Source organism: Polistes dominula, unplaced genomic scaffold (genome assembly GCF_049000335.1).
Source record: "Polistes dominula isolate Pdom_NZ unplaced genomic scaffold, Pdom_raw_medaka contig_33, whole genome shotgun sequence".
NCBI classification, from domain to species: Eukaryota; Metazoa; Arthropoda; class Insecta; order Hymenoptera; family Vespidae; genus Polistes; species Polistes dominula.
In genome coordinates this window covers 4,830,865-4,858,664 of record NW_028300998.1, presented here as the reverse complement: position 1 = coordinate 4,858,664, position 27,800 = coordinate 4,830,865, and the positions used below count along the sequence as shown (strand labels likewise).

At 32.7% G+C, this 27,800-nt stretch overlaps 2 protein-coding genes across 4 annotated transcripts in view; one reads left to right on the top strand and one right to left on the bottom strand.

The window, feature by feature from the left end:
• Nucleotides 1-184: 184 nt before the first annotated feature.
• On the top strand, nt 185-24,632 carry phr6-4 ((6-4)-photolyase). Of its 3 annotated transcripts, none has more exons than XM_015323103.2 (11): nt 185-320; nt 2,978-3,916; nt 4,071-4,322; nt 4,675-4,859; nt 6,611-6,840; nt 7,130-7,297; nt 7,505-7,645; nt 8,065-8,216; nt 8,596-8,798; nt 9,058-9,084; nt 9,200-24,632. In XM_015323103.2, the coding sequence occupies exons 2-11, from the start codon at nt 3,705-3,707 to the stop codon at nt 9,331-9,333; spliced, it is 1,704 nt and encodes a 567-aa protein (XP_015178589.2). In that variant the 5' UTR covers nt 185-320; nt 2,978-3,704; the 3' UTR covers nt 9,334-24,632. The 3 variants fall into 3 exon arrangements, with proteins under 3 accessions (XP_015178589.2, XP_015178597.2, XP_015178607.2); XM_015323111.2 differs by lacking the exon at nt 185-320 and adding an exon at nt 522-676; XM_015323121.2 differs by lacking the exon at nt 185-320 and adding an exon at nt 1,448-1,725.
• Mid1 (calcium-permeable channel component Mid1) overlaps nt 18,596-27,800 on the bottom strand; it is a 53,978-nt gene continuing 44,773 nt past the window's right edge. The window contains 1 exon segment of the mRNA XM_089173525.1: nt 18,596-27,800. Coding sequence (XP_089029651.1) covers nt 27,657-27,800 — 144 coding nt within the window. The 3' untranslated portion in view covers nt 18,596-27,656.

Sequence of the window (27,800 nt, the reverse complement as noted above, 5' to 3'; positions counted from 1 at the left end):
AGAACCAAAAGTGAAAAGGAGGAAGAGGTGGGAAGAGAGAGAGAGAGAGGTGAGGAGAATGTTGCACGATCGGTGCAACGAAATAATAAAGAGAGAGGCGAATACGAAGGAATGATCGTGGTAGCGACCATGGTGGCTGCAATGTGACCGGTGTACCACGTGACCGTTTGGACCAATCGGCTCTTAGCAAGAACTGGCGGTCACGTTGCGTTCGGCGTGGCAAAAGCTTTCCCCTTTCCTCTGCACGCTGTTTCCCTTATCCTGCTTGCAAGCAGTAAGTCCTAGGCAAAGCATAAGCATCATTCTCTACGAATATCACGGTACACTTTTACACTTTTTTCCTACATTTTTCTATTTTCTTTTATCTCTTACCTTTAAGATCATGTTCGATATAATTTTCGAATGCAACAATAGAAATCATACGAAAAGTTTTAAGAAAATTATTTCTAAGTGTCACATTGAAATTCTCGTTATTTATATTTATAGTGTCACATTTGTTGTACAGTGGTAATGTTAATATTGCGAAGAAATTGTTACCTTATCGGAAATCATATTGGAAACAATAACAGGATTACGATTTTTCATACGTGACGACGTAAGATTTATGTTTTACTCTTTGTCATATGATACGTGAATGACATAAAGAAAAGATCGTTAAAATTTCGCGCCTCTTTCGGTAAGTTTATTTTTATTTGTTTTAGTATTTCCTTTTATACTTTATTTTTATTTAATCCTATTGCGTTAACGAGCTTGAAAAATTAATTATTATCTTGAAATGTCTACAAAATAGATTTACGATATATGCGTACTTACTGTGTTGTGACATATATACATACATGTATACATATATACACGGATATTGCATTTTGTTTTGTCGAGATAAATGCGCGCGATGATTCGACGTACGGAACGCGCTGTTTTACTCGGTCGGTAATGAAGTTTATTCTCGATTATTACAGAATATGTTATCTTATTGACTTTTTTCCGCAAAATTGCAAAGAGAATAAAAACAATATTTTCTGTTTCTTTTATTAAATTAATAAAGGAAAATTAATAATTTTCTTTTATTAAATATACTCGACGTCCTTGATTGAACAATTTTTATTCGAAGTATTACGATCTGTCATATGCTTCAACAAGTATATGTAATTTAAATTTAAATATTTTGTTTTTTGTTCTACGTCTAATTGATATTCTCGTTAATTCTATTATTATTCCTTTATTAAATTCGTATAAAGCACATAAATATGATATCATGAATGTGCTTAATCTGCTAATTAATATTACATAGTATATACATAAGTATATTTGATATAGTATATTACATAGTATATTACATAGTATATTACATAAGTATATTTGAAATAAATATTTCCAATACATTTTATTTTTTTTTATTTATCGTTCAAAGACATTGTTAATTATTTAAATAAATAAATACATTTTCACGAATATTCATTTGGTAATTAGTTCTGTTTTATCAGCAGAAAATCAGTGATCCATTGAGTATCGACCTAGGTTGCATAATAACTGATTAAAAAAAAAAACAATTATGTCATCGGGTCAGCGTGTTATTCTTAAGCGAAATGAAACGACGTAATGCCGTTCGTTTTCCGCGTTACCAGTAATTAAAAGTTAAAACCTTTAACCACATCGCGTCGATTTAACTCGCAAAAGTCGGAACTGTTTGTTTTTTATTTACCTTCCTATTTCCATTAAGTTAAGGTAAAGAGAAGGCTAGGAAAAAGAAAGAATCTTTCGATATTTCCAGTATTATTATTATGATCGATCACACGAAAGAGTATTTATTATTATTTTAATGAGAAAAATTATATTATATTTTTACCGATCGAGAGAGAGAGAGAGAGAGAGAGAAAGTTCAATTTTTTAAATTAATTTTTGTAATATTCCATTTTTTAAATTTAATTTAGTTAATTTAGACAAAAGCTAAAGTTGCTCTCCAAAATTGATGAAAGATATCTTAACGTGAATTAAGATGAATTTAATTAAGATCGATAAATAAAGAAAATATTGTTTCTGCTTATGCAAATAATTTCTATATGAAAATAAGATAAAAACAAAGAAAATGAGACGATAAAAAAGACGATGGTTGAAAGGGTGTCATGTATAACGTTTAATGAGTTTTACAAAGGCTTGACATTAGAAATAATATTTGTTCAATCACGTAACGTCGTCTATATTCAGGTTGAATGAGAGGTAGAATCGATCGTTACGCAGTTCGTGTCTAATCTATGTGTCGATAAAGGTGAATAAAATAGAAAGACATGGAACACACAATATTCTTCTCGAGCGTTAACCTTATTTTTATTTTATCATTTTTCTTTTCTTCTACCAAGAAAATATAGTTTCTTGATCGAGTAGATCGTGATTCTTCGGTAAATATTTTCGTTCGCGACTGTAGCTAAGGGAAAACACGAGGGGATGATAAAAATCAATTCTATGTTTTTTAGTTTCTTTATTTTCTTTTCTATTCTTTTCTTTTCTTTTCTTTTCTTTTCCTTTATTTAACAAAATTTTTATACAGGATTGTGTATTTTAATCGAGAACTGCAATTTCATTTTTCCTCAGCCAGTGTCTCTTTTCTCTCTAATCCTGTAATTTCTACAGCTTATTTTAATCAGCCATTTTTTAATCAGCTTCCAAAACCTATCTTATTTTTTTCTTTTATATTTTGTTAAAATTCAGCTTAAATATATTTGAACGTTGTTCCCCCCTGTACACAAAATATTACTCGTACGAGTTTATCCGCGGGGATGCATATACATGTATCACAAAATGTAAAAGAAAAAAAAGGAAAAAAAAGAGAGAAATACATAATAAGATAAATTTTAATTGGAAATGATAATGAAAGAGACTTTCGTTTTGCAGTTTCTTCGTTTTTTTCTCTCTTTATTTTTCTACTTCTTTTTTTTTCTAACGAGGACACTGCTAATTCTTTTCTCTTGTTTCCTTTCAGAAAGTGATAGCTCATAAAGAGGAAAAGCGAGAAGAATCCTAACTCAGAGAAGGAGAGGAAGAAGAAGAAGAAGAAGTTACGTTAGCATAAAATAATTGCGTAATGCCGCCTTGATGATTAACAAGGAGCCTTTTGTTTATCATTTTATTTTTATCTTTGCATAAGAAAAACGATGAATTAAGATTTAGCAAGTATCGTTCGATATTTGTCAAAAAAAAAGGAAGGAGAGCGAGAGAGGAGAGAACGATTCGAAAGAGTCTTCTTGAAAGTGCTTCGGAAAAATCAGGACGACGGGAAGATTCATCGATTATCTACAAAATGGATGCGATTTAAGGCCAAGAGTAGAGAGATCGAGCCAAAGAAAGGAAGAAAGAAGGAGAAGGAACAAAAATTTACTAGTAGAAAGGGGAAAGGGACTAGAAGTTGAATGAAGAATCGTGAAAATCTAGTACAATACACCATCATTACGTCGTAAAAGAGAAAGAGAGAGGGAGATAGAGAAAAGATAGAGAGATATGGTCGATAGGTCGATCTATAGTTCTGCTAGAATGAGTCGATTTCAAGAGTAAAGAGTGGAGAACGTTGATTCCTAAAGACTTGTGGTGTGGTAGTAGTAGTGGTGGGGGTGGGGGTGGTGGTGATAATAATAATAGCGGATGGTGATTTGTTAGAAAAGAATTTTTGTCAAAAAGTAGTCTAAGACGAGTAATATAATAAGAAGTAAAAAATGACGGGTAGTAGACAGAGCGAATTTGGTAATGGAGTAGCTGTGCAAGGAGATGGTAGAAAACATACGGTTCATTGGTTTAGAAGAGGACTGAGATTGCATGACAATCCGTCCCTCAGAGAAGGACTAGCCGGTGCTTCTACTTTCCGGTGTGTCTTTATATTGGACCCCTGGTTTGCCGGAAGCACTAACGTTGGTATTAATAAATGGAGGTAAATTTATTGTATATAAAATAAAAATATTGTTGTTATTTTCTTTTACGTTGATATTTTTGTTAAGATTTAGATAATAATTATATAATTTTAACAGAAATTCCTATTAAACTTATGATTTCTTTTTTTTTCTTCCTTTTTACGTTTTTATCAGATTTCTCTTGCAATGTCTCGAGGATCTCGACTGTTCCCTAAGGAAATTGAATTCCCGTTTGTTCGTAATACGAGGGCAACCAGCGGATGCCTTACCAAAGCTTTTTAAAGAATGGGGAACGACGAATTTTACCTTCGAGGAGGATCCAGAACCATTTGGACGCGTACGAGATCACAAAATTTCTACACTTTGTAAGGAGCTTGGTATCTCGGTGGTCCAGAGGGTCTCACACACTCTTTACAAGTTGGACGAGTGAGTCCAGAACGCCTCTTTGACCGAAACATTTGATATAAAGCTTAACTCCCCTAAGTAGGATTTTATTATAATAAAAAATACAATCCTTATAAGAATATATATGATGATCGATTTAAATCTAAATGAAGATATAGATTTACCAGTACTTATAGTTATCATCCTGTCCTATCGGAAAAGTTCTTTTTAAGACATTTTTTTGAGCGATACAATTCATTCTGGCTTACACTGCCTACATTTACAGTCTCCTCCTTTTTTTTCTTTTCTTTTCTTTTTTGACATTGTGAAAGTATAGGAAGTATAGGTAGTCCCAATTGGGGATAATTCTTTAAATGATTTTCACATTTTACAGGATTATAGAAAGAAATGGAGGCAAACCACCCCTGACCTATCATCAATTTCAAAATGTCGTAGCTAGTATGGATTCTCCAGAGAAGCCTGTATCTACAGTAACTTCAGCCTGCATTGGCGATGCCTATACTCCTTTGAAGGACGATCACGATGATCATTTTGGTATACCAACGTTAGAGGAACTCGGTACGATCAAACAGCGACAAATTTCATTAACATTTAAATCTATTTGAAAAGAATACAATTTCGGGGAAAAATAATGCTTATTTGATTAGAATGAGGGAATAATGATTTAAATAATTTCCAACATTTATAATCGAATCTACGAATAATACCGAGCTCTATATATTCAATATTTATATAGATAGTATTATATGTAGGAAGTCAAAAATACTCATACACATACGCAAGTACACACATGGGAATGAGACGAACATGAGTACAATTGGCCACGTGCATGGAACCGTAAAATATAGGCTGCACTCTCATTCGTTTTCTTTTCTCTCTCTCTCTCTCTTTCTCTTTCTCTTTCAACCCTTTCCTTTTTGTTTTTTTTTCTCCTCTCTTTTTTAACTCTATTTTTCGCAAAGGCCGTGTCACAAAACAAACAAGAAAATATTCAACACGTGCCAACTTTTCGCTCTTAATACGACCTACTTTATATGTTCTCGCGCGTTTTTTTTTTCTTTTACGCGCTTTTAAAACAGTTCTCTTTTAACTTATTGGGTCTGGCCCCGAGTTTCCTCATCTACACTTTAAACGCACACATGCATACGAAACTCTACACAGGAGCTTTTCTCTTTCTCTCTCTCTCTCTCTCTCTCTTTCTTTCTCCTCTTCTTCCTTTCTTTCTTTCTTTTTGTCCTAACAAGAGCTTTAACATTCGAACTAATCTTTGTATTTAGATATGTAGATATATGTTTTTATCTTTCTCTTTCTCTCTTTCTTCCCTCTCTCTTTCCTTTTCTTTCTTTCTCTCTCATCTCCTTCTTCCTTTCGTTTATTCGAGATTTATGTAGTGAAAAAGTAAGAAATCATTGCTTACGATCACGTTACAATCTAACATCGAATACTTCTTCGCATTCCTAATAAGATTTCCTATTTATGGCCGACCTTAATCCGTAATCTCCGTGGGATATAACATACATATACGTGACGTCAGCCTTTGACAGAAAAGCGATATTACGGAGAAAGTCTTAACGTATACATAGATATTTCTACTGTATATATATACATAGATCTACAGGGAACATACATTCATTCATACATATACATGGATACGTATCGAAACATGGGGACATAGTAGAATGCGAAGCTTTTCGTGCAAATTCGAGCACCGAGAAATTTCCTTTTAAATATTCCCATTGTCTCCAAAGCATATATTTAATATTTGTCTATACATATATATATATGTATATACGAATGATATAAGACAATAGAGGCCATGATCTTAATGTTATCATTCATACAAATTGCAGCAATGCTTTTAATCTCTTTCTCATTTCCATCTTGTTTACGACTACTTTAACATATTACTCAGTAATCCCTATAATCGGTTTAAACTTTTTCTAAACTATATATATATATTGTTTAATAAGTACACGTTTAGAAGAAAATGAAATTAAGTTGAAATTCACAAAAATATCCTAATACCAATAACAATTTAACAAGGAAGAAATAGACAAATTTTATCCTTTCTTTTCTTTTTCTTTTTGTATTCATTATTTTCTATGCAAAGTTTCAAGTAGGAAATCATTGAAAATTGAAAGAGAAGTCGTTTGGGAAGCAAACGAAACGACTTCTTTCTTCGAGACGTACCGATAGGACTTTTGAAAGTAAGTGAAGGAGAGATAGAGATTGTATGTGAAAGAGAGAGCAAGTGAGAGAAAGAGAGAGAAAAAGAAAGATAAAAAGAGACCTAGTTTGTTTCTTAACAGGCTTCGACACAGAAGGGCTTCTACCGCCTGTATGGGTCGGTGGTGAGAGTGAGGCCTTGGCACGATTGGAACGTCATCTCGAGAGGAAGGCCTGGGTGGCGAGTTTCGGCAGGCCGAAGATGACACCGCAATCACTACTGCCGAGTCAGACAGGCCTATCTCCTTATTTACGCTTTGGCTGTCTCAGCACCAGACTTTTCTACTATCAACTTACCGATTTGTACAAAAAGGTATATACACATAAGACGATGTGTTATATATACGTGTAACATATGTTTTCTATTTATATATAGTTGGTCTCAGGAGTATCCAACCGTACTAATTAATTTAAAATAATTTATATTTGCTTATAATGCACAGAGCTTTCCAAATTTTATAATCCTTAAAAAATGTTTCTCGTTAAATCAATTCGATTTCATTTGGTTATAAGAATTTTATTCGAGAAAATTGTCGATTAATAAATAATTTATTATAGGACAAATTTTCATTATATTGATTGATTATTTTTAATGATCGTAGATTAAGAAAGCAGTACCACCTCTCTCCTTGCATGGTCAACTTTTATGGCGCGAATTTTTTTATTGCGCAGCCACAAAGAATTCTAATTTTGATCGGATGCAAGGTAATCCGATTTGTGTCCAGATACCGTGGGATAAGAACGTCGAAGCTTTGGCAAAGTGGGCGAATGTGAGTATACTCTTTGTTTATTTTATTTATTATATTTAAAGATTTGTTTTATCTTCATTGATAAAGAAGTAATTCTTAATAATGATCGGGTGTGTAACATTTGCCATTTATTATGGCATTTTTTTTCATTTTTTTATTATATATACGTTGACATAATTTTATTTATTTATTTATTTATTTATATTTTTTAAATATTTATTCAATTAGGGTCAAACGGGTTTTCCATGGATCGATGCGATTATGACTCAGCTAAGAGAAGAAGGTTGGATACATCACTTGGCGAGACACGCGGTTGCTTGCTTTTTGACCAGAGGTGACCTTTGGATATCTTGGGAAGAGGGAATGAAGGTAAAATGTCGCTGCATTGGCATTTTCCATTATTGAGCTCTCGTAATAAAATATGCGCTAACATTCAAACGTTTTGCTGATAACATCCTTCTCCCATTGTATACAATAATGCGTGTCTAAAGGACTCGTTAACATTTCACGTAGATGAACGCTTAAATCTTGATAGGAACGAGAATATACATTTTCTCTTTTACGTGTTTTATATAAATCAAGGAACAAGAGGTTTCGCGAAGAAAATAAATGTTTATTTATTTATTTATTTAATTCTTTTTTTGTTTGTTCGTTTATTTTCTTACTCCCATTTCTTTCAATTCATACACAACGTGTTTGAAAAAATGAAGAACTTTCGCAAAGATTTCTTATGTTTATTTCTTTTTCCGAAGGTAAGATATATGTAAGGTTTTTTTTTTCTTTCAAAGGTCTTCGATGAACTTTTATTAGATGCCGATTGGTCGGTGAATGCCGGTATGTGGATGTGGTTGTCATGCAGCTCCTTTTTCCAGCAGTTCTTTCATTGCTACTGTCCGATACGATTCGGTAGAAAAGCCGATCCAAACGGTGATTACATTCGGTAAGCAATCATTTCGTTGAGAACAACAACAAAAACAATAGACTGAGATTAAATCAATGATAAATTTGACATTTTTCTCTACGATATACGTTATATATAAAAGAAAATAAAAAACAATATTTTGGTTTCAAATTTTTACCTGGGATATCTGTAAACCAAAAAATTACTAATAATTCATATATAATATTATCGATACTTAACGATTATCGTAGATTGAGAAAAAAAAAATTGAAAATTCAAAATGTAAATTTTAAGGTCTCGTCATTTTATTATGTAATAATTTACCTCCTTTAACTTATTTCCCATAATTTTTGTTTTTACTATATTACCTCTCTGTTACACGAAACTTCGGGCCACTTCGATCAACGATATATCTCAGACGTTACCTGCCAATATTGAAAAATTTTCCTACAAGATATATCCACGAACCGTGGAACGCGCCAATTAGTATACAACGAGCAGCAAAGTGCATAATTGGCAAGGATTATTCCCTACCTATGGTGAATCATAGCAAGAGTTCGCGAATCAACTTTGAACGAATGAAGCAGGTTTATCAGCAGCTTAACAAATATCGTGGGAACGGTGAGTGTGATAAAGGTTGATGACCTCTCCTCTAATTCTTCTCTATGGTAGCGGAAATCAATTTGCGAGCTTTTCTTCTTCTTCTTCTTCTTCTTTTTCTTCTTTTTCTTCTTTTTCTTCTTTCTTTTTTTCCAACTGAGAAGAATGAAAGAAGAAAATAGAAAGCAATTGAACAAAATAACAAGAAAACAAAAGAGAAAAGAAAAAAGAAAAGAACTAATCTCGTTTTGTTTTTCTTTCTTTCCTTCTGTTTACACAGGAACTTCATTCAAAAGTGAATCAGTTGGTGAGTTATAATATTCTTTCAATTTCTCCTTAAATCTTTTACATTTATTTATAAAAACAGAAGGACATTCTTATTTATAAGTTGTCAATTTGATTTATGTTAATTCGTTTTAAAGGTTTACTAAACGCATTATTGCCGTCTAATATGAAAGTCAAGGAAGAGGAAGACAAAACAAATCGTCCATTGACGAATCTTAACAAGGAGGACCGAAAATTGGATGCTAATGATGCTAATATTGCACAACAATAACGATCATAGTACCGATCGAAATGATATTTCTTTTAAGAAGATATCGTTAACTTTTTTTTATTTTATTAAATTATCATCGTCGCGACCAATGCGAAAAATTCATTATTTTTCATTTTCCAATGTTGACGTCGTCATCTTTCCTCTCTCTCTCTCTCTCTCTCTCTCTCTCTTTCTTTCTTATCTTTCCTTTTATTTTATTTTGCGTCTTAGACATACCTTCGCCATTAAAATTGTCCTTCGACGAAGGAAGAGACATTTTTCATCAATCAAGTCGTTAATTTAATTATTATTACAAGGATCGTCATTTCTGATACGCGTTCATATTAATTTCACCATGAAAGACAGAGAGAGAAGAAGAAGTCATGAAATAAGGTACAAAATAGAATAGAATTTATCGCATTAAGAGATAAACATTTAATAAAATGATGTTCGCGTTAATTGAAGACGAAATATATATTTGTTATTTCGATATGCACGCACATATATTTATGTGGTGTATATGTGTACGAGATTATCATGTTAAAATAAAATATACACACATATATATGTATATTTACACATATACAGTAGAACCTCTAGTATTCGACAAATTAGTATTCCAATGTTCTACTATTTGCATGCTTCACTATCGCAACATTCTATTAACCGAATATTTTTCTGCTTTTGTTATCTACTATCAAAACAAATAGTCGAAACGTAGTACATTCTTTGTACAATATTATATCTTCTATATTTATTTATATTACATTTATTACTATTTATATTACAAACATTTTCTTATATTTTCTTCTTATTGTATCATGTTTTCCAATTGTTATTATATCATTTTTTCTAAATACAAGCTCACAATCATGATAAGAATGAATGTTTTAACTATACGAAAATTCTTTCATCCGAATAGCTATGTTTTCCTATTAATTCGGATATAGTGGAGGTTCTATTGTATACATATATAAATATAGATATATGTTTGGGTTGAGTACAAAGTTTCTTTGTATTTTCCCGGTTGATGGTTTTAAGATCGCATAACTCTGCTAATATTAATCGAATTTGGCAGTACTTGTGCGAGTTTGAAAGATGACATATTATGGAGTAATTAAAACAAAATAGTTGTGATATTTGTTCATTCAGTAAAACAGTTATTGCGTCGTGATAATGAATGCGATAATAAAAAAAAAAATTTGATACATTTTGAAAAGTTATTATAAAAAAGAGAAGAATGAAACTCTCAGACAAGTAAAAATAAACTGTGATGCTTATATAGTGTCTAGTACATATAGTACAAAGTTAATTTAACTGTTTTTAATCTGGAAACTTTTGTGTCTAATTGTAAGATGCATCTTGTTTTGGTCGATCAATCACTGAGAAAGTCGACGAAGTTCTGTGAAAGATTGAGCAAAATTGTCAAATATAATAGTTACGATATCGTTAAAGAACTGAGTATCAGAAACAAAACAGTTTAAAAACGTTTGAAGATAGCTGGATACAAAATATAATAAAAATTTATTTTTTACTTTGGTATTCAAATACAAACGAAACTTTTTATTCAACCCAATATATTACGATGGCCCTCACGTTATCGATATATAATTAAGAATTTTCATATCGATCGCATACTAAGCTTCTTATGATTCTTATCAATGAATTTTAAGAAATACTTGTTTTTTTTTACATATATAATGTGTCATTATATGTATTCCATTTTATACATATATGTATGTTATATACACATATGTATTATGTATATGTATATAATGATTATTCCTTGTACAGAGTCGATTTTATGACATAAAAAGAATTTTCATATAAATGACCTATCATGTTAACATTACAAATGAACTATTCACTTACCTTTTTCCGTATCTCTTTTTAATGTTTCCAGCTTCCAAACGAACACATGGCGATGTTTTAATCGAAACGAATAATAATAAGACAATACGACTAATAGTAGTCGTCGATCATAGATCATAAATCATAATTGAATCATTAAAACTCGGTCGATATTTCAAATTTTCTTTCATTCATTTGATCGATAATATTTATACATGTACATTCTGTTTTATCAATTATTTTTTAATTTCTTCTTGATTATTCATTGTTATTATTATTATTATTATTATTATTTTTTTAGCTATAAAAAAATTCATTAAAACAGAATGTACGTATGAAATCGAGATTACCAAGATATTCTTCGGAATTCTTTCAACTTGTGAAATAAAAGAAAGGAAGAAATCTTGTTTTTTTTTCTTCTTTTTTTTTTTGGTGTTTCATCGACCTAAGAAAACAAATTGCGATTTTGAATTTGATCATCGATTCAAGATCTCCGGTATGAGTAATCGTTCAACGTGAATAACTTTCTCTTTCTCTTTCTTTTTTTTTCTTTTGCTACAAAAAGTCGATAATAGATTAACTTTATATTATATGTCGCGATTGGAACATACGAATTCGTTGTTCCGCATCATGTTCATTTAAATCGTCTTGATGGCAATTAATTGACGTTCTCTCACTCTCTTTCTCTCTCTCTCTCACACACACACACACACACGCACGCACGCACACACACAGTCAAACTCTCAATCTCTCTTTATCTCTTGACTTGTCGCAATTTCGAAAGAGAGAAAGGTGGACGGTTGTGGTGTTGTGCGAAAACTGTGCATCCCCTTTACTGTGCGTGATTGATGATGTCAATAAAACGCATTTTTTTTTTCTTTTTTTCTTCGTCTCTCTTTCTCCCTTTCTCTCTTTTTCTTCTTCTTTCTTTTATAACTTCATCGATGAGCATGCAATTTAAAAGATTTGTTTTCGCACGACACCATTCATGTCTTTCAATGATAATACGAGCTTTGCGTTACAGTTTACACTTCTGATCAAAAGTTACGAACACCCTTTAAGTGAGATGAAAAATAATCTTTTTCTTTGAAATAAACTCAAATTTAAGTTCATGCATTTTGATGTCAATTTTATGGATTAGTTTATGCACGTATGTTCGTACGCGTATGAGTTTATGAAATATATTATTATTAATATTGATAGAAATGATCGAAAGGTACATCATTGTATTGATAATCGAAATTGGGGGTTGATTATATAATATTTCAATTCATTAGAGAGTAATCAATTTTTGATCGTGAACGTGTATTAGTACGCTTTACACGATCCTATCTCTTTCTCTCTCTTTCATTCTCTCACTCTTTCACCCTCCCTCTCACTCTCACTCTCTCTCTCTCTCTCTCTCTCTTTCGTGATGCGCTCGAACTGAACTTACACGACGATGGTTTTGTTCTTTATTTTTTTTTTCATGTCAACAAATAATATATTTTTAGTGCCTATAGTACTTATAGTTTTACAGTAAATTTTTCATTAGTTTTTTAAACAATTACAAATGAACATCCTTAGCACTCAGAAACAGGACTAATGTGTTTTTTTTTGTATCTCTCGCACGGTTATTTTTTGTTCTCTCTCTCTCTCCCTCTCTCTCTTTCTCTCTTGTACACACATACAAAACGCGCGCGAGCATATACGCATTTTCTCTCTTTCTCTTTCTTTCTCTCTCTTTTTCATTAATCGTATTTCACATATGCACAAATTTCTGTCGTTCTCTCGATGAATTTTTATTGAGGACAGATATACGGACAGCCTACATACATGTACACACATACATACATACATACACACACGGACGCATATTTTCTCTCTCTCTTTCTCTCTTTCACACACTCTCTCACTTTCTTTCTTTTTTTCTCGATCATCATGTGCGTTTTTACGTGCCATACGTGTGTTTCTCTCGCGATATACAGAATTCACGAACTCTTCCGCTCTCGTCGTAATATGAATATGTATTGTATTGTATATAATCTGTAGAGTATCGATAATAATCGAGTCGAGGGATGATGGGACAGAGGGAAGAGAAGCGACAATCAAAAATAATACTTTTTCTTTAATCGTTAAAGAGAGACAATGTTAATCGCGAATATTATTCGCGTATTTGATTTTTAATTGAAATCGCATATGATAGTGTACGTGTACGTATACATATACACATGTATATATATTTGTCATGTGTATGTATGTATTCATGGTAGGAAAAGCTCACGAATGTATTATGATTTTGGTAAAAAAAAAAAAAATAATAATTTCATTCGCGTTTGGTGTGTTTCGTTTCACGGTGATAGGGGTGGGATGAGGGGGGCAACTGTTTTTCAATTAAAATTCGTGGGGATATGTTAGCGACGTATTATTATTTTCGTGTGAAAATATTCTCTGACATTTCGAATTAGAAGAAAAAGAAGAAGAAGAAAAGAAGAGGAGAACGAGAAAGCGACGAACGAATCTAATTTTGTTTTTGTGCTTATTAATGATACGCATTCTTTTCAACTATCACGCATACTCGTGATTATTTTTTGTCTTTCTCTTTCTCTGTTGCAATCCCTTCCCCCTCTTTCTCTCTCTCTCTCTTTTTCTATCTCTTCATTTATCTATCTGTTTGTCTCTCTCTTTTTTAATTAATTTCCTTAATGGAATAAACCCTGGAGAGTGTGCAAACGCGTAAACTTTGGTAGAAAATTGTCAAAGAGTTTGCTTTCTTGATTCGTTCTCGTTTTCTTTCTCTCTTTCTGTCTTTCTTTCTCTTTCTCTTTCTGTCGTCATATTTTCTTTTTTTTCTTTTTTAATGATTTAAAAGAATTGAAAATTAGAAAAGAAAAAGAAAGAGGTTCGTCTCTAGATAGATAAGAATAACTATGACGATTAAGTTCCTCTTTTCTCGGTTCGTCCTTTTGCATGTCAAGGAGTGAAAAAAAAGGAAAAGTAAAAAGAAAAGTGTTCTTTTATCTATTGGCAATACTCCTCTTTTCAGATTTTCTCACTTTTTCGCAAAAAAGGAAATATTGTAACTCGTCTTTTTCTTTATTTCTCCATATTGAGCAACCAGAACGAGCGCTCGTTTGAAATTTTCATTGGTCAACAATCATCACTTCTCCTTTTTTTTTTTAGTTCTTTACATTGACCAATGGGACCAGTTTAACTCGTTGTATGTTCCCATCGGGTCATATCGCGAGAGAATAAACTACAGATCTTTTTCCACGTTTTTCCAAAGATCGTGGATAGATCGTCAAGGAAATCTGTGTCGACTAGAGGAAAAGTAAAAAGAAGAAGAAAAAGAAGAAGAAGAAGAAGAAGAAGAAGAAGAAGAAGAAGAAGAAGAAGAAGAAGAAGAAGAAGAAGAAGAAGAAGAAGAAGAAGAAGAAGAAGAAGTAGAGAAGAGGAAGTAGAAGAATAAGAATAAGAAGAAGAGGAGAATGAGGTGTAAAAAGGAAGGCAAACAAGAAGAATTTCTCCTTGATGACCTTCCCTTCTTCCCTTGCTTGTTTTTTTTCTCTCTTTTTATTACCTCTAACTATACTTACTCTTAGACACTGGTGTTCTTTACGTTCGGTTAAGGCCAGGATTCTATAAGGAATCTTTACCTTATTTTTAAAACTGTTTTTAAATGACAACAAATTTGTCGCGAACGCGATGCGAAATCCGGACGGAGAGCAGATCGAAAAGCGAATTATTGTTACCAACGAGAAAATGATCTCGTACTTTCTTCTCTCTCGTCTTTCTTACCAATGAACAAACCAAAAATGGCAACGAAGACGAAGAAGAAGACGACGACGATGACAACGAAGACAACGACGACGACGACCATGACGATGAGGACCATGACATCTCTTCGTTATTCTCTTCCTTGATAATCCCAACGATTCATTGGCTTTCCTCGAGGACGGAAAACATTTTTCTCACTTTTAACGCGTGTAGTATATATGTAAGTGTACGTTCGTATGTATGCACGTATATAAAGTGAAGAAATAAAATATTCAAATCACACTTGTATCTTTTTCTTGTTGTTTTTATCGACGATTTAATATATTGAAATAGACGAACATTTTGTCTCGCTAATGCGCGTGCACGTATTGAAATTATTTATTTACATAACTGATAAGTTTCTTTTTTCTGTTTTTAATAAAAATTCGATTTTCTTGTTTCTTATTTTACTAATGGATTTAATATTTATTTCATTCAAATATTCATGCAGAGATTATTCACAATCGTGTGTAAATTTGTCTCTCTTTCTCTTTCTTTCGAATTTAGAATTTTTGAAACATTGATACCACACAGTTACCTTATTTGTGGTATTACTCGACATAAGAGGAGATCCTTTGTCAAAATCAAAGCGAAAGCGAGAAGAGTGAGTGCAAAGTGGGTATAATTGGAAAGATGTATCATTGATGTAAAAAAAGAAGTCTCGGTGTGGCGCGCGAGTTACAGCAATGAGAGATAAAGAAAAAATGGATGAGGGGAGGGATCTGGTGAAATGAAAAATACAGTAAACTGAAAAGAAAAGAGTTTTTCGAGTGATTAAGGCGAGCGACGACGTTGAATATTTGGAATGTTGATGCTCACGAGGTCGCCTATCAAAGGCCGCTCAGAGAGCTTAATTTCTCCCTGAATTCCGCCCGAGATTCGTGTAAATCTCTTATGCCTTTCGTCAAGCTTTCTCGTCTCTTACATAATCGTGATTACCTTGGAAAACGGGGACGTTTCCGTGAAACCCAAATTTTCTCTTACCTAACTATAATTGTATGTATTATATTTATATATATATAAGTACATACATTTGTACAATACCAAAAATAGTATCAACGAGATGGTCAAAATATTATCAAATAAAATAGACGTTTCGTAAGCGATTGGGAAATGAAAAATAAAAAAAAAAACAAAAACAAACATGAAATATCGAAATATTTTAGCCCCAGCCACACGTTTTGGTGTTCGATGAACGTAATTGGCACGTGTCAATTAAAACTGGCTATTAAAAAGGAGAGGGGAAAAAAGAAAACGATTAATCTTGAATAAACGGTGAGATATTGTAACGATCGTTAGCCTATGATACAAAAATCTATTTTCGAAAACAAAAAGTCAGTTAAAATTATCTATTGCATTACAAAAGATGGAAAGTAATATTTATGGAGTTTCTATATGAAAATAAACGTTTGATAGATTTTCATCATTTCTTTTTCTTTTTGTTGTTATTTTAATCGAGAGAGATAAACACATAGATAGACAGACACAGAGAAATAAAGAGAGAGAGAGAGAGAGAAAGTGAGAAAGAAAAGAAAAGAGAAAGAGAGAGAGAGAGAAAGAAAGAGAGAGAATATAAAGAGGAGAAAACGAAACTTCTCCCCAGGTAATTGGCAGGGAGTAAAGTCACGTGTATACGTGCACGTGCACGCGTGCGAGAGAAAGCCGATCGACATTGTATAGGTGAAGGGGAAAATGGGAAAGAGAAAGGGAAAGGGAAAGGGAAAGGAAGGTTGAGCCTTTCCTAGACTCGATTCGATCGAATCGATAAATCCGATTAATTGCGACGTGACTAATAAGTCACTCGCTTGCCGTTGCTATAGCATGCGTGAGCGTATTATCTATGTTTCTCTATGTAAGTGCGATCGATCGGACGAGCGAGTCGACTCGTGCCGTCGTGCTTTTATTTGAAATTTTTCTTTGTTTGTTTTAATGTATGTAACGTAATATACATATATAGATATATATGTATATATAAATGTATATATTTTTTGTATTATTATTATTATTTTTGTTTGTTGTTTAATTTAATTTAATTTTATCTTGAATACCTTCGCAATTAGCCGAACTACGAGGTATATGTGCGCCATGGACAATGAATTTTTTCTTCTTATCGTATTTTATTTTTCATATTCTATTATTTTAATTTTTTCTACCAACGATCATTCGAATCCTTCGTAACAACGATAAAGGATTAAAGAATGATCGGTGTCGGAAAACGATGACGTAACACAGAGTTTATTTCTTTTTTTCCATTTTTTTTTATCTCTCGCTTTGAAAAAAAAAAGAAAGATAATAATAACAAGAAATAAAGATATAATGAGAAAGAAATAAACGAATCTTTCTCTTCTTTCGTCGCATATTATATATGTATGTGTGTATATACATGACTTTATACAAGTAGGATAAAAATTATTATATACGATCTCCGTCGAACGATGCTCGTTATTTTAAAAACGTTTTATGGGCGTTCTCGTGACACGCGAAAGAAGAGTAGAATTCTAAAAACTGTTTGATCGATTACAGGGCGGACTAAGAGGCATGTATACGCGCTAAAGATTTATGAGAATTTTTCGATCGATTTTAAACGTATGTATGCATATATGTGTGTTTGTATGTATGCGTGTATCATATATATGTGTATCGATGTTTCTGACAGAAACGAGGACGTTTGTGCTTGCATTTGGATGTGTGTTGTGTATATACATATACATATATATTATGTATACATATATATATATACATATATATATATATATGTATATATTTGTGCGTGTATTTTGTTTGTCCTTGCCGCGAATACTCGCGAGAAGAAGAGGGATTAAGTGTGGAATAATTCAATGATATCTCGAATAAGCTGCTTAATTAGGGCTCATTTGTACATACATACGTTTCGACTCTGCACATGTATCGATTTAAGTCGGATTTACAAAATTCGACTAACTCGAGTTGTTAATCTTCCTTCGAAACCTTCCATCATTATCCATCCATACATTTCCTGTGTGTGTGTGTTTAACTTTCTTCTTCCCGCGAAAATTCAGAAACCGATTTGAATAGTTGAAAGATAGCCGACGATGATAGGCCGACCTTATTTATTTCACGTAACTCAATTAATCACGTGTCCGCGATCGTAAACGAATGATCGAACGAGATCTCGAAATGGATATTTTCTTTAAACGCGGAATATTACTACTTTTCAGCATCTGTGTTTGTCATCTACCTTTGTGGTTAACACGATTATACTACGCTGCTACATCATTTACTACGTCACGCACGACGCGTATGTAATAATACTACTACGTCGTGTAAATACAATGTTTAATAATATAACTCTCATTATATATATAGTACAAATGTTTCTTTTCTCCCTTTTTCTTTTTCTTACCCCTTTTCTCTTCATCTTTTTTTTTTAATTTTTTATTTTCGTTATTTCCTTTTTCACGCACTTCGTAATCTTACGCGTACACGCTATGAAATATTTTTTGTATCTACCATTTTTTTATCTACCGTTACTTAATTAATTAATTAACGATTTTACATTTTTTGGGAGATCTCGTTCAATCGTCAAAAACTCTCGCGTATCGTACGCACCTTTTATTTTTTTTATTTTTTAATAATAATAATTATCATTATCATCATCATCATCATAATCATCATTATCATCATCATCATCATTTTTTGTTTCTTACGTGAAAAATCAAAAAAGATTTACACACGAGACGTATCGTCTCGTTGTAGTCGTTCGTTCTTACGCTTACTCTATTATAAGTATTATTATTATTATTTTTATTATTATATCCGTGTCACCTTTTATAATTTTTTTTTACTTCCCCTCTCGAATCTTCTCTCCATCCCGTTTCTTTACTATTTATTTATTTTTATCCTTTCATTCATTTTCTTACTTTTTATTTCTCTTTATGCTTTTCTTCGTTCTTCGTTCATATTCCGAATTTTCACGATCGCGACAAGCATGCAATAATCCTACGTATACAACTATCCCTACTTAAATTTTGGGGGCACAGGGTAGTTATAAGTATACTTTACGTTTTACGCGCTTAAATACAACGGCTAATTAATTTCATTCATTAGTTTTACAATATGTCAACATCATTGATCTCTTTAATTTTTGCTAAATACCGTTTCTCTTCTTCTCTCTGCATATGTGTATATATGTGTGTATGTGGTGTGTGTAGTGGATGGGTGGATGTATATTTTGTTCATTCGTTTGTTTATTTGCTTGTTTGCTTTTTTTTTCTTCTCTCTGTCTCTCTCTCTCTCTCTCTCTCTCTCATCATTTTTTTTCTTTGTTCTTGTTTATCTTCGTTAACAACAACAGACTTACTTAAGACTAATTATGTTTCTGGTTTTTACAATCTAAGGCCTTGTTTACTATTACGAATCCGTCTGTCTCTAAGGCAGTGGCTCTTTTTCCTCGCTCCCGCACACGCTCGTCCAATCGCAAGCACGTACACGCACACGCTTTCATTCCCTTTTTCCCTCTCTCTCTCTCTCTCTCTCTCTCACACTCACACTCACACATGACACTCTCTCTCTCTATTTCTCTTTCTAACGCTCATGTTCTCTTTCTCTCTTTCACCATGGCTATCTATTTATCCATCTATCGATTTGTTCACGTATCTCTTTCTCTCTCTCTCTCTCTCTCATTCGGTTCAACTTCGTCGTCAATAAAAATCGTTGGTCGACCAGCTCGGATATTTTCGCAAAACGCTCTATGCAAGAATCTCGGAAAGATTTTGAACGGGAAAGCAAAAAAAAAAATAAAACAAATGAAAAATAGAAAATAAAACAAGATTAAAGAATAATAACAATAACAACAGCAGCAACAACAACAACAACGATAACTCGTTACTTTTTCAATTGGACTACGGATATCGCGAAATATGATTAAAAATTCGTATAGTTTTCCCTTTATTATTTTTCTCTCTATCTCTTTTTCTTTCTCTTTTTCTCTTTCTCTCTTTTTTTTTTTTCTTTATTTCGTGTAAACATTCGTGTGTTCAACGTTATATTCTATTCGCATATGGCGTGAGATGATCGTCCACGAGTGGTTGACTTTTTGGGGACGATTAATTGTTTCAAATGTAATACATACAACAAACATCGAATTGCAAATTTTTTTCATTTTTGCATGTTATATTTTTTACAACCATGAAAAAGTAAAATAAAAGTATAGATGTAGCGTACGGGTTCGAAGCTGTTTTTTGAACGTTCATCATGTTCAGCTTTCTTATATTCGTTTGTATTCGATATATCGTTTATTATATTTCATTTATTTATATTTTCTTGTGTTTATATATATATATATATATATATATTTATTGTTGCCGTTCAAATGGTTTACAATCAACGATCGGACGCGACCATGATCTATCGTGGACGGATTTAGACGTCGATAGTATGTTTTCGCGATCGTCGTAGAAGAAGAAGAAGCAGAAGAAGAAGGAGGAGGAGAAAAGAACGTCTTTCGCGTCATTCCTCTTTTTTTCTCTTTATTTTTTTTTTGTCCTCTTTCCTCTCTACACTTGGAAATTGTGAAATCCGTGAAGCGCGAAATTGAATTTTACGTCGGCCATTTTTCGCAAGCTCCTGCTGTCAGAATCGCGCGTGTTGTTGGTTAAAGAAAAGGAAGATAAATTTCGGTGCTTTTAAACGCGACAAAACGAACTTCTTAACGTTCTCTCTTTTTCTCCTTCTCTTTCTCTTCGTTTCTCTATTATCTCTCTCTCTCTCTCTTTCTCTTTCTCTTTTTCTTTCTCTCTCTTGTTATTTATTTTTTTTTTCGTTGTTCGATATTAAAAAAAAAAACGAACAAACAAATTTGTTGAAAATCTTTGAAATCGATTCGATTGGAATAAATGGTGATTAAAATCTTTGACGATCCAAGAACGTTTTAAATTTAAACAATCCGAGAGTGAGTTACATAAGTATGTTTTTTTTTTGTAATAACAACAATAGATTATACTCGAGAGAAATTAACTTTTGACGGAATGGTTGCTAAAGCCAAAGGATAATGAACGGAAAAATATGAAAAGTGTAAATAGAAGAGGTAGAAAGAGAAAGGGGAATGAAATTCGAGCGTTCTCTTTGGTAAAGCGAGGAGGGTTGTTCCCGCTTGCGAGAAGAGTACCTACTACGTTGATAAAGGGAAGAGGAGGAGAAGAAGAAGAAGAAGAAGAGGACATGAGATTTTTCTCATTGTATATAACAAACGTTGAGTGGAACGTAGTTGCATTTTGCTCGATTCAACGAAAGAGAGGGGTGGATGTAGCCGAGTATTATGAGGAAGGTAAAACGTTCTCCTAAACGGATTACTTTTACCATTCTATCTCTCTCTTTCTCATACACACACATACATAAACATTCATTTTCTCTCAATTTCTCCTTTTTTTTCCAACAACAACCACGAGAGAGGTGAAAAAAATAGGGGAATGGAAAGGTAAACAAGAGAAAGATAAAAATAATGACAATGAGAATGACGATGAAGATGACGATGAAGATGACGATGAAGAACCTAACGACGATGAGAAGGACGATGACGGTGGCCTGTTTTATGCGGACGCTATGTGTTGGGAGACTTGTGAGATCAATACGTACTCCAGTTTTCCTCCTCTCCTCCGCTCACTTTCTCTCTCTCTCTCTCTCTCATCGACTCTACCACCCCTAACCGTCCGCACCACCCTCTAGCTGCCTTCACCAAAACCCAACCAGCTTTTCAGACCTTTCTCTTCCCCGGTATGTTCTCTCCCTCCTAACTGCACCCGTACTGCTCTTTCTCTCCCACTAATTCTCTCTCTCTCTCCTTTCTAAGCTCCATCTTTAGGCCGTTCTCCAAGCGACCCTAATCGACCTACAGAAGGACCTACAGTTACTCCCTTTTCTCTTTATCTCTGTCTCTCTGTCTCTCTTTCTGTTTCTATCCATTTCTTTTTCCCTCTTTTTTTTTCCTATGGAACCCTTGGTAAAGATTTATTACCGTTATTATTTTAACACCCTTCGAATCATTCCAAGGCGCCGCCGCGTCTTACTCGAAACGTGACGAATTCGAAGAAATACTCTAATTCAAATGAAAATTCTCTTTCTTTCTTTCTTTTTCTATCTATTTATCTATCTATCTATTTACATATTTATTTATCTATCTATCTATGTTATTTTTGTTTTCTTTAGTTCTTCTCTGTTAGAGTGTAAAATGTTGATTATGGCAAGAGAAGTTGCACGCCTTCGAAAAAAGGGGGAGAAAAAATGGTGAACTCGTGTAAAAGAAAAAAAAGAAAAAAAAAGAAAAAAAGGAGGGAAGTTCGAGAGGACCAGAAAGAAGAAAAAAAAAGGGATGAACGAGGAGGGTTTGCTACCTCTTCTATGATAGAGGGGGAAAGGAGAGAGAGAGAGAGAGAAAGAGAGAGGTGGATGAGAAGGGTAAAGGAGAAGAGAAGGGTAGTGGGACGGATCGGCCTCGAGAAGATATCAGAAGCGTTTAACCCTCGAGAGGAAGATATATAGGAACAAAAGGCTGGGTCGAGTGTCGTCGGATGCGAAAAGCGGATTGCACTTGCTTCCTTCTACGTTTCGAGAAAAATTATATCAAATATATCTATCTTTTAACTAAAACTAATCTCTAATTGATTTTATAAAATTAATTGTATATTATAAGGGGGATATAAAAGTCATTTTGAAAATCGTCATATGTATAAACGAATTTGTTTTTTAATTATCCGATGATCTTTTCATCATCGGATTAAAGTCGAACGATTTTTTTTTGATCTTTTCAGTGCAGGATCTCGATCTCGAAGAAATCACAATCAAAATGAAATAAATCCAATCAAAGGACCCCAAAATTATTATTTACACAACTAATTTTATTAAATATTATTTCATGCTTAAATGAATTTTCAATTGAATGGGAAAAAGAATAGAAAGCAACGAGGTAAAGTTTTTTTTTTTCATAATCTACCGAATTGTTAACAAGATCGAAAATGATTTGATGAAAAAAAGGAAACTCAAAGCATCATATCCATCTTAACGCATATATATATATGTCGTTAACGAGTCTACTAATCGGCTTTACTTCGCCACCAACAAACATTCGCCGACCAAAGACTATTTTGGTCGGCTTTTGCGTATCCTATCAGATAAGTGTTATTGCTAATTGAAAGGAAAACACATCTACGGATAATTATCACCCAACTACGAATTACATTGAAAATTATTTCTATTAATAGTACTGAACGTGATCATTTTTCCAGGACATATTTTAATTTAATGAGAAACTCTAAATGTAACTATAATATTTAAATAACTAATATATTTCATTTTTTATATTTGTTCAAGGTCGTTGATGATTTGAAGGTAAAGCATAACAAAAATACGTACCACCGGGTTCCAAATTCCTTTTTACGAGCACCGTACACCAATCGCAGGTACAAATTTTCTATTCTCGACGGGTTTAGGTGAAGGTTTGGCTAGGTGGTTGCGAAGGTAGGTTTGGGATTTTCTATCGAGAAAATTTCACTCGAGATTTCGTATAGGAATAGGAGAGGGAGAGAATCAATCTTCGGTTACAATCGCCTGAGCTGGTAAAATATGGCGTGGCTTAGCCGTCGATAATCTTTTCGATTATTCGCGATAAAAATCGTGTATTTTATTTTTTTTTTCTTTCCTTTCTATTTATTTGTTCTTTTTTTTATTTTTTATTTTTTTTTTTTAGCGTCTAATGACATCGTATCGTCAAACCAAAGTTCTTGGATGTGGGAGGAGAAAAGTAGAAAAAAGAAGAAAAAAGAAAAGAAAAAGAAGAAAAAAAGAAAGAAGAACCGTCATCTATATATATACATATATATATATACATACATATATATATATATATATATATATATATATATATATATATATATATATATATATATATATATATTATATTTATGTTATTATCTAAAAAACATGGAACATAGTTCGTTTTAAATGGCGCACCGATTATTCGCGGCCATCATTATTTTCCCATTATTTCGTATTTCTCCAATATAACATTTCATATATTCGCAATATCTTCTATTTCCTCTCTTAACATTTTAAGAGGACAAAAAGGCATTTTACCTATTTCTTTCTTTTAATATTCAAGAACGAATCATTAGATTAAGATCGTGAATATGGGGGTTGTTTATGGCTGAAACTTACGACCTCTCGCTCGCTCGCTTGCTTGGCTTACTTGCTTGCTTTTCTATTTTTCATTTCGATTCTTTTTTTTCTTTTCATTTTATTTTTTTTTTCACTCCTCTCCATCGAGATACGTAAGTAAGTAGGTACACGATCAATCGTCCACTCACCAAACAGCTAATAAATAACATTATAGTCGACCTACATTGCGTGACCGACTTTTGAATAGGTTGTTCTCATTTTCTTTCTATCTTTATTTTTTTCTTTTTTTCATTCTTTCTTTTTTTTTTTTTTTTTTTTACTTCTTCCCCCTTTTTACTCTCACAATCAGCCTATTTCACGCGTTACTACTGAAATCGAACGTCCCTGACTATTTCGGACGATTCCATTCTACGCGAGGCCATCTCAAACTGAGAACGAGTCAGCAGTATCTCCGTTTATCTCGTGAGAATATCAGAGAGACTGAAAGAGAGAGAGAGAGAGAGAGAGAGAGAGAGAGAGAGAGAGAGGGAGAGAAACAAAAAAGTTGGGTAAACAAAATTAAAAAAAAAAAAGAAATAAGTTAGAAATAAGAAGTTTACAAATAATAATCTCTCAAGAGAAAAGAGAAAAAAGAAAATAAAATAAAAATGAGAGGTCGAAGAAAGTTTGCAATAAATAAAAAAAGAAAGAAAGAAAGAAAGAAAGAAAGAAAGAAAGAAAGAAAGAAAGAAAGAAAGAAAGAAAGAGAACAAGAAAAAAGAAAGTGAGAAAAAGAGTGTGGGAGATAGAATGGAATGTTTGATTCGTCAAATGGTTCTATCTGGTTCTACCTGTATTTTTTATAACATTAACGATAACCGCAACCGGACGCCATTATTTAAACACAAGAAAAATTTACGCAACCGAAATGAGAAAAAGAAAAATGTTTCACCTTGTTTTCGTCTAATTTTCTTTTTTCTCATATTTTCTCTTCTCGATTATTTCAAAGAAAAAGAAGCACAGCTGCGTGAAATTCGTTTCCAGACGATGAACAAATTTGTGCGTATCTCACAATCTGTGATATTTGATGATGTTTAAAAGTTTCGTTTCAACCGTTGTTACAATTTTTATTTCTTTTTTTTTTCTCTCACTCTCACTCTCTCTCTCTTTCTCTTTCTCTTTCTCTCAAATATCTTTTCATCAACATTCTTACACTCACAAGCATAACCAACTAAAACGAATATTCTTTGTTTTTCACTCATTAAATTAATTGTAAAGTTCTCCAAAGCGTGCACCACGAGGTAGACGATGGTATTTGCCAATGGCGCGAACATTAATTTTCCTCTTTCGTTTCCTATTTTTTTCTTCTTTTTCTTCCCTGTTTCCCCCACCCTTTACGTATTTTGAACGAAAATAAATTTTACTCGAGAAGTTAACTTTTGCCGATAACAAAATCAAAAATTCTTTTTTTCTATTTTATCGATGCGAAAGAAGAAACGGTTAAAGAATAATAGAAAAAAAAAAAATAATAATAAAAAAAGAAGAAAGAAAATAGAAAAATTAAATACTAAAATAAGGAGTCTTTTTCTTTTTTTTAAATGCAAAAATAAAACGAGAATTCTTCGCGCTTCTCTTCACTTTTCCCACCTCTCGAGACTCTTACGTAACGCATCTCTTTCTCTCTCACTCTATCTTTCTATTTTTCTTTCTTGTTTTTTTAAATAAAGTGATCAAAAACAACAGAAGTCTGCTTTCGAGAGGTAGGAAAAATTGCGATGAAGGAAGAACGTAGAAAGGAGATACGCTTATGTTTTTACTTTCCCCCTTTTACCTTTCTTTCTTTCTTTCTTTTTATCCTCGCTTCATGATACTCTAATATAAACAGAGAAACGGCCGTAGATTTTCTATTCACCTTTCTCTCTCTCTCTCTCTCTCTCTCTCTCTCTCTATCTGTCTACGTTTCACTCATTCTCTAACTCTTATTCTTTCTCCTCATCCCTATTTTGCACACACAAACACAAACAAACATTTACACGTTCCTTCCGTCGTACTAAATCCTTTTTGTGTCTTGTTGAGACGCATAATCTCTCTACAATCTGTTATTTCTTCTCACATATCACATAGACTCTCGTATTCTCATATTTTTAAACTCTTTCTTTCTTTCTTACTCTCTCTCTTTCTCTCTCTCTCTCTCTCTCTCTCTTTCTCTCTCTTTCTCTCTCTTTCATTCGTCATTCACACTCACGCATTTTCTCTTCATTTTTTCCTCGTCTCGTATAGTTAAGTATCTATATTTAAATATAATAATTATTATATTATAGTAATGTCTAAACGAACACATATTATATCTCGATATAACATCGTACTTATTTATTTCTTCATTATTTTCATTTTCTCCGTTTCGATCTCCTCTTCATCGAGAAAACTATCTACCTATACTGTTTATTTTTTTTCTCAAAATGTTGTCTCTTAATTCATTTATACGTGTGTTTGTGTGTCCATCACTGTACCGTGTCCTTTTTCCTTCTCCCTTTACCTTACTCTCTCTCTCTCACTCTCTCTCTCTCTCTCTCTCGTTCTCACACACACTCTTTCGTCCTTTCTTATTTTTTTCCTGGTATTTCATTTTTGTTGTATTCTCCTTCCGGTTTTCTTGATCCTTTTCTTCTCATTTCCATATACTCTTCTTCTTCGTCCACTTTGTCCTCTTCATCCTCTTCTCACTTTTTCTTAATGTTCTAACAACAGATCCTCATTTCTTGGCGAGTCGTCACTCCGTGAGTGCTTTTGTGTATGCGAAATGGTGTACAATAAATAGTAAACGTATCGTTATCAATCTATCATTACGTTAACGTTACTTATTCATTCTCCTTTTTTTGTTTTATTTAAATCGTTATTTCATCATATTAATCACTATTATTATTATTTCATTATTTTTTCCGTTCATCGTTTATTTTCTCTCCTCTTTATCATTATCTTTATCTTATACTTTTTTTTTCACCATTGCCATTATCATCGCTACCATTTATATATATATATATAGTCATCACTATAACCGTTCATAATCATTTTCATTCTTGTCTCGCATTCCAATTCATTATCGATCTTTATTTATCGTAATCGAACGTTATCGTCGATCATCGATCATAAACATCATAATAATTATTATAATCTTCATTAATAATATCATCAATTATCATCATCATTATCATAATCATTATCAACTTCTTCTTTGTCATCATCATCTCCATTATCTTCATTATCATCTCTCCATCATATTGATCATAATTATCTTCATCATCTTCATTATCATCATAATTTAATTTAATTTAATTATTTGTTAACTAATATTAATTTCATTATTATTTTATTTTGTTTTTTTTTATATTTATTTATTTAATTATTTATTTATTTTATTATTATTGTATTATTGTTATCATTATTATTAAAGTTAGACGTAACGTTAGTTGCCAAATAGACAATAACGACCATCTTCTCGGTTCTTCTTACTTAACGCGTACCCATCATAGTCGCGTTGATAAAGTCCTAACTCGTCTTCGTCCTATAGCTCGCTAACGACTACAAGGTCCTGCCTCGTCCTTTGGCCTTTTGCGAACACACGGAGGGGGAAATGGGAGAAATTGGTGAGAATGTTGGAGAAAATGGATAATTGTCATGTTGGAATAATAATCGTGAACGATTTCTCGTCCTCGTGT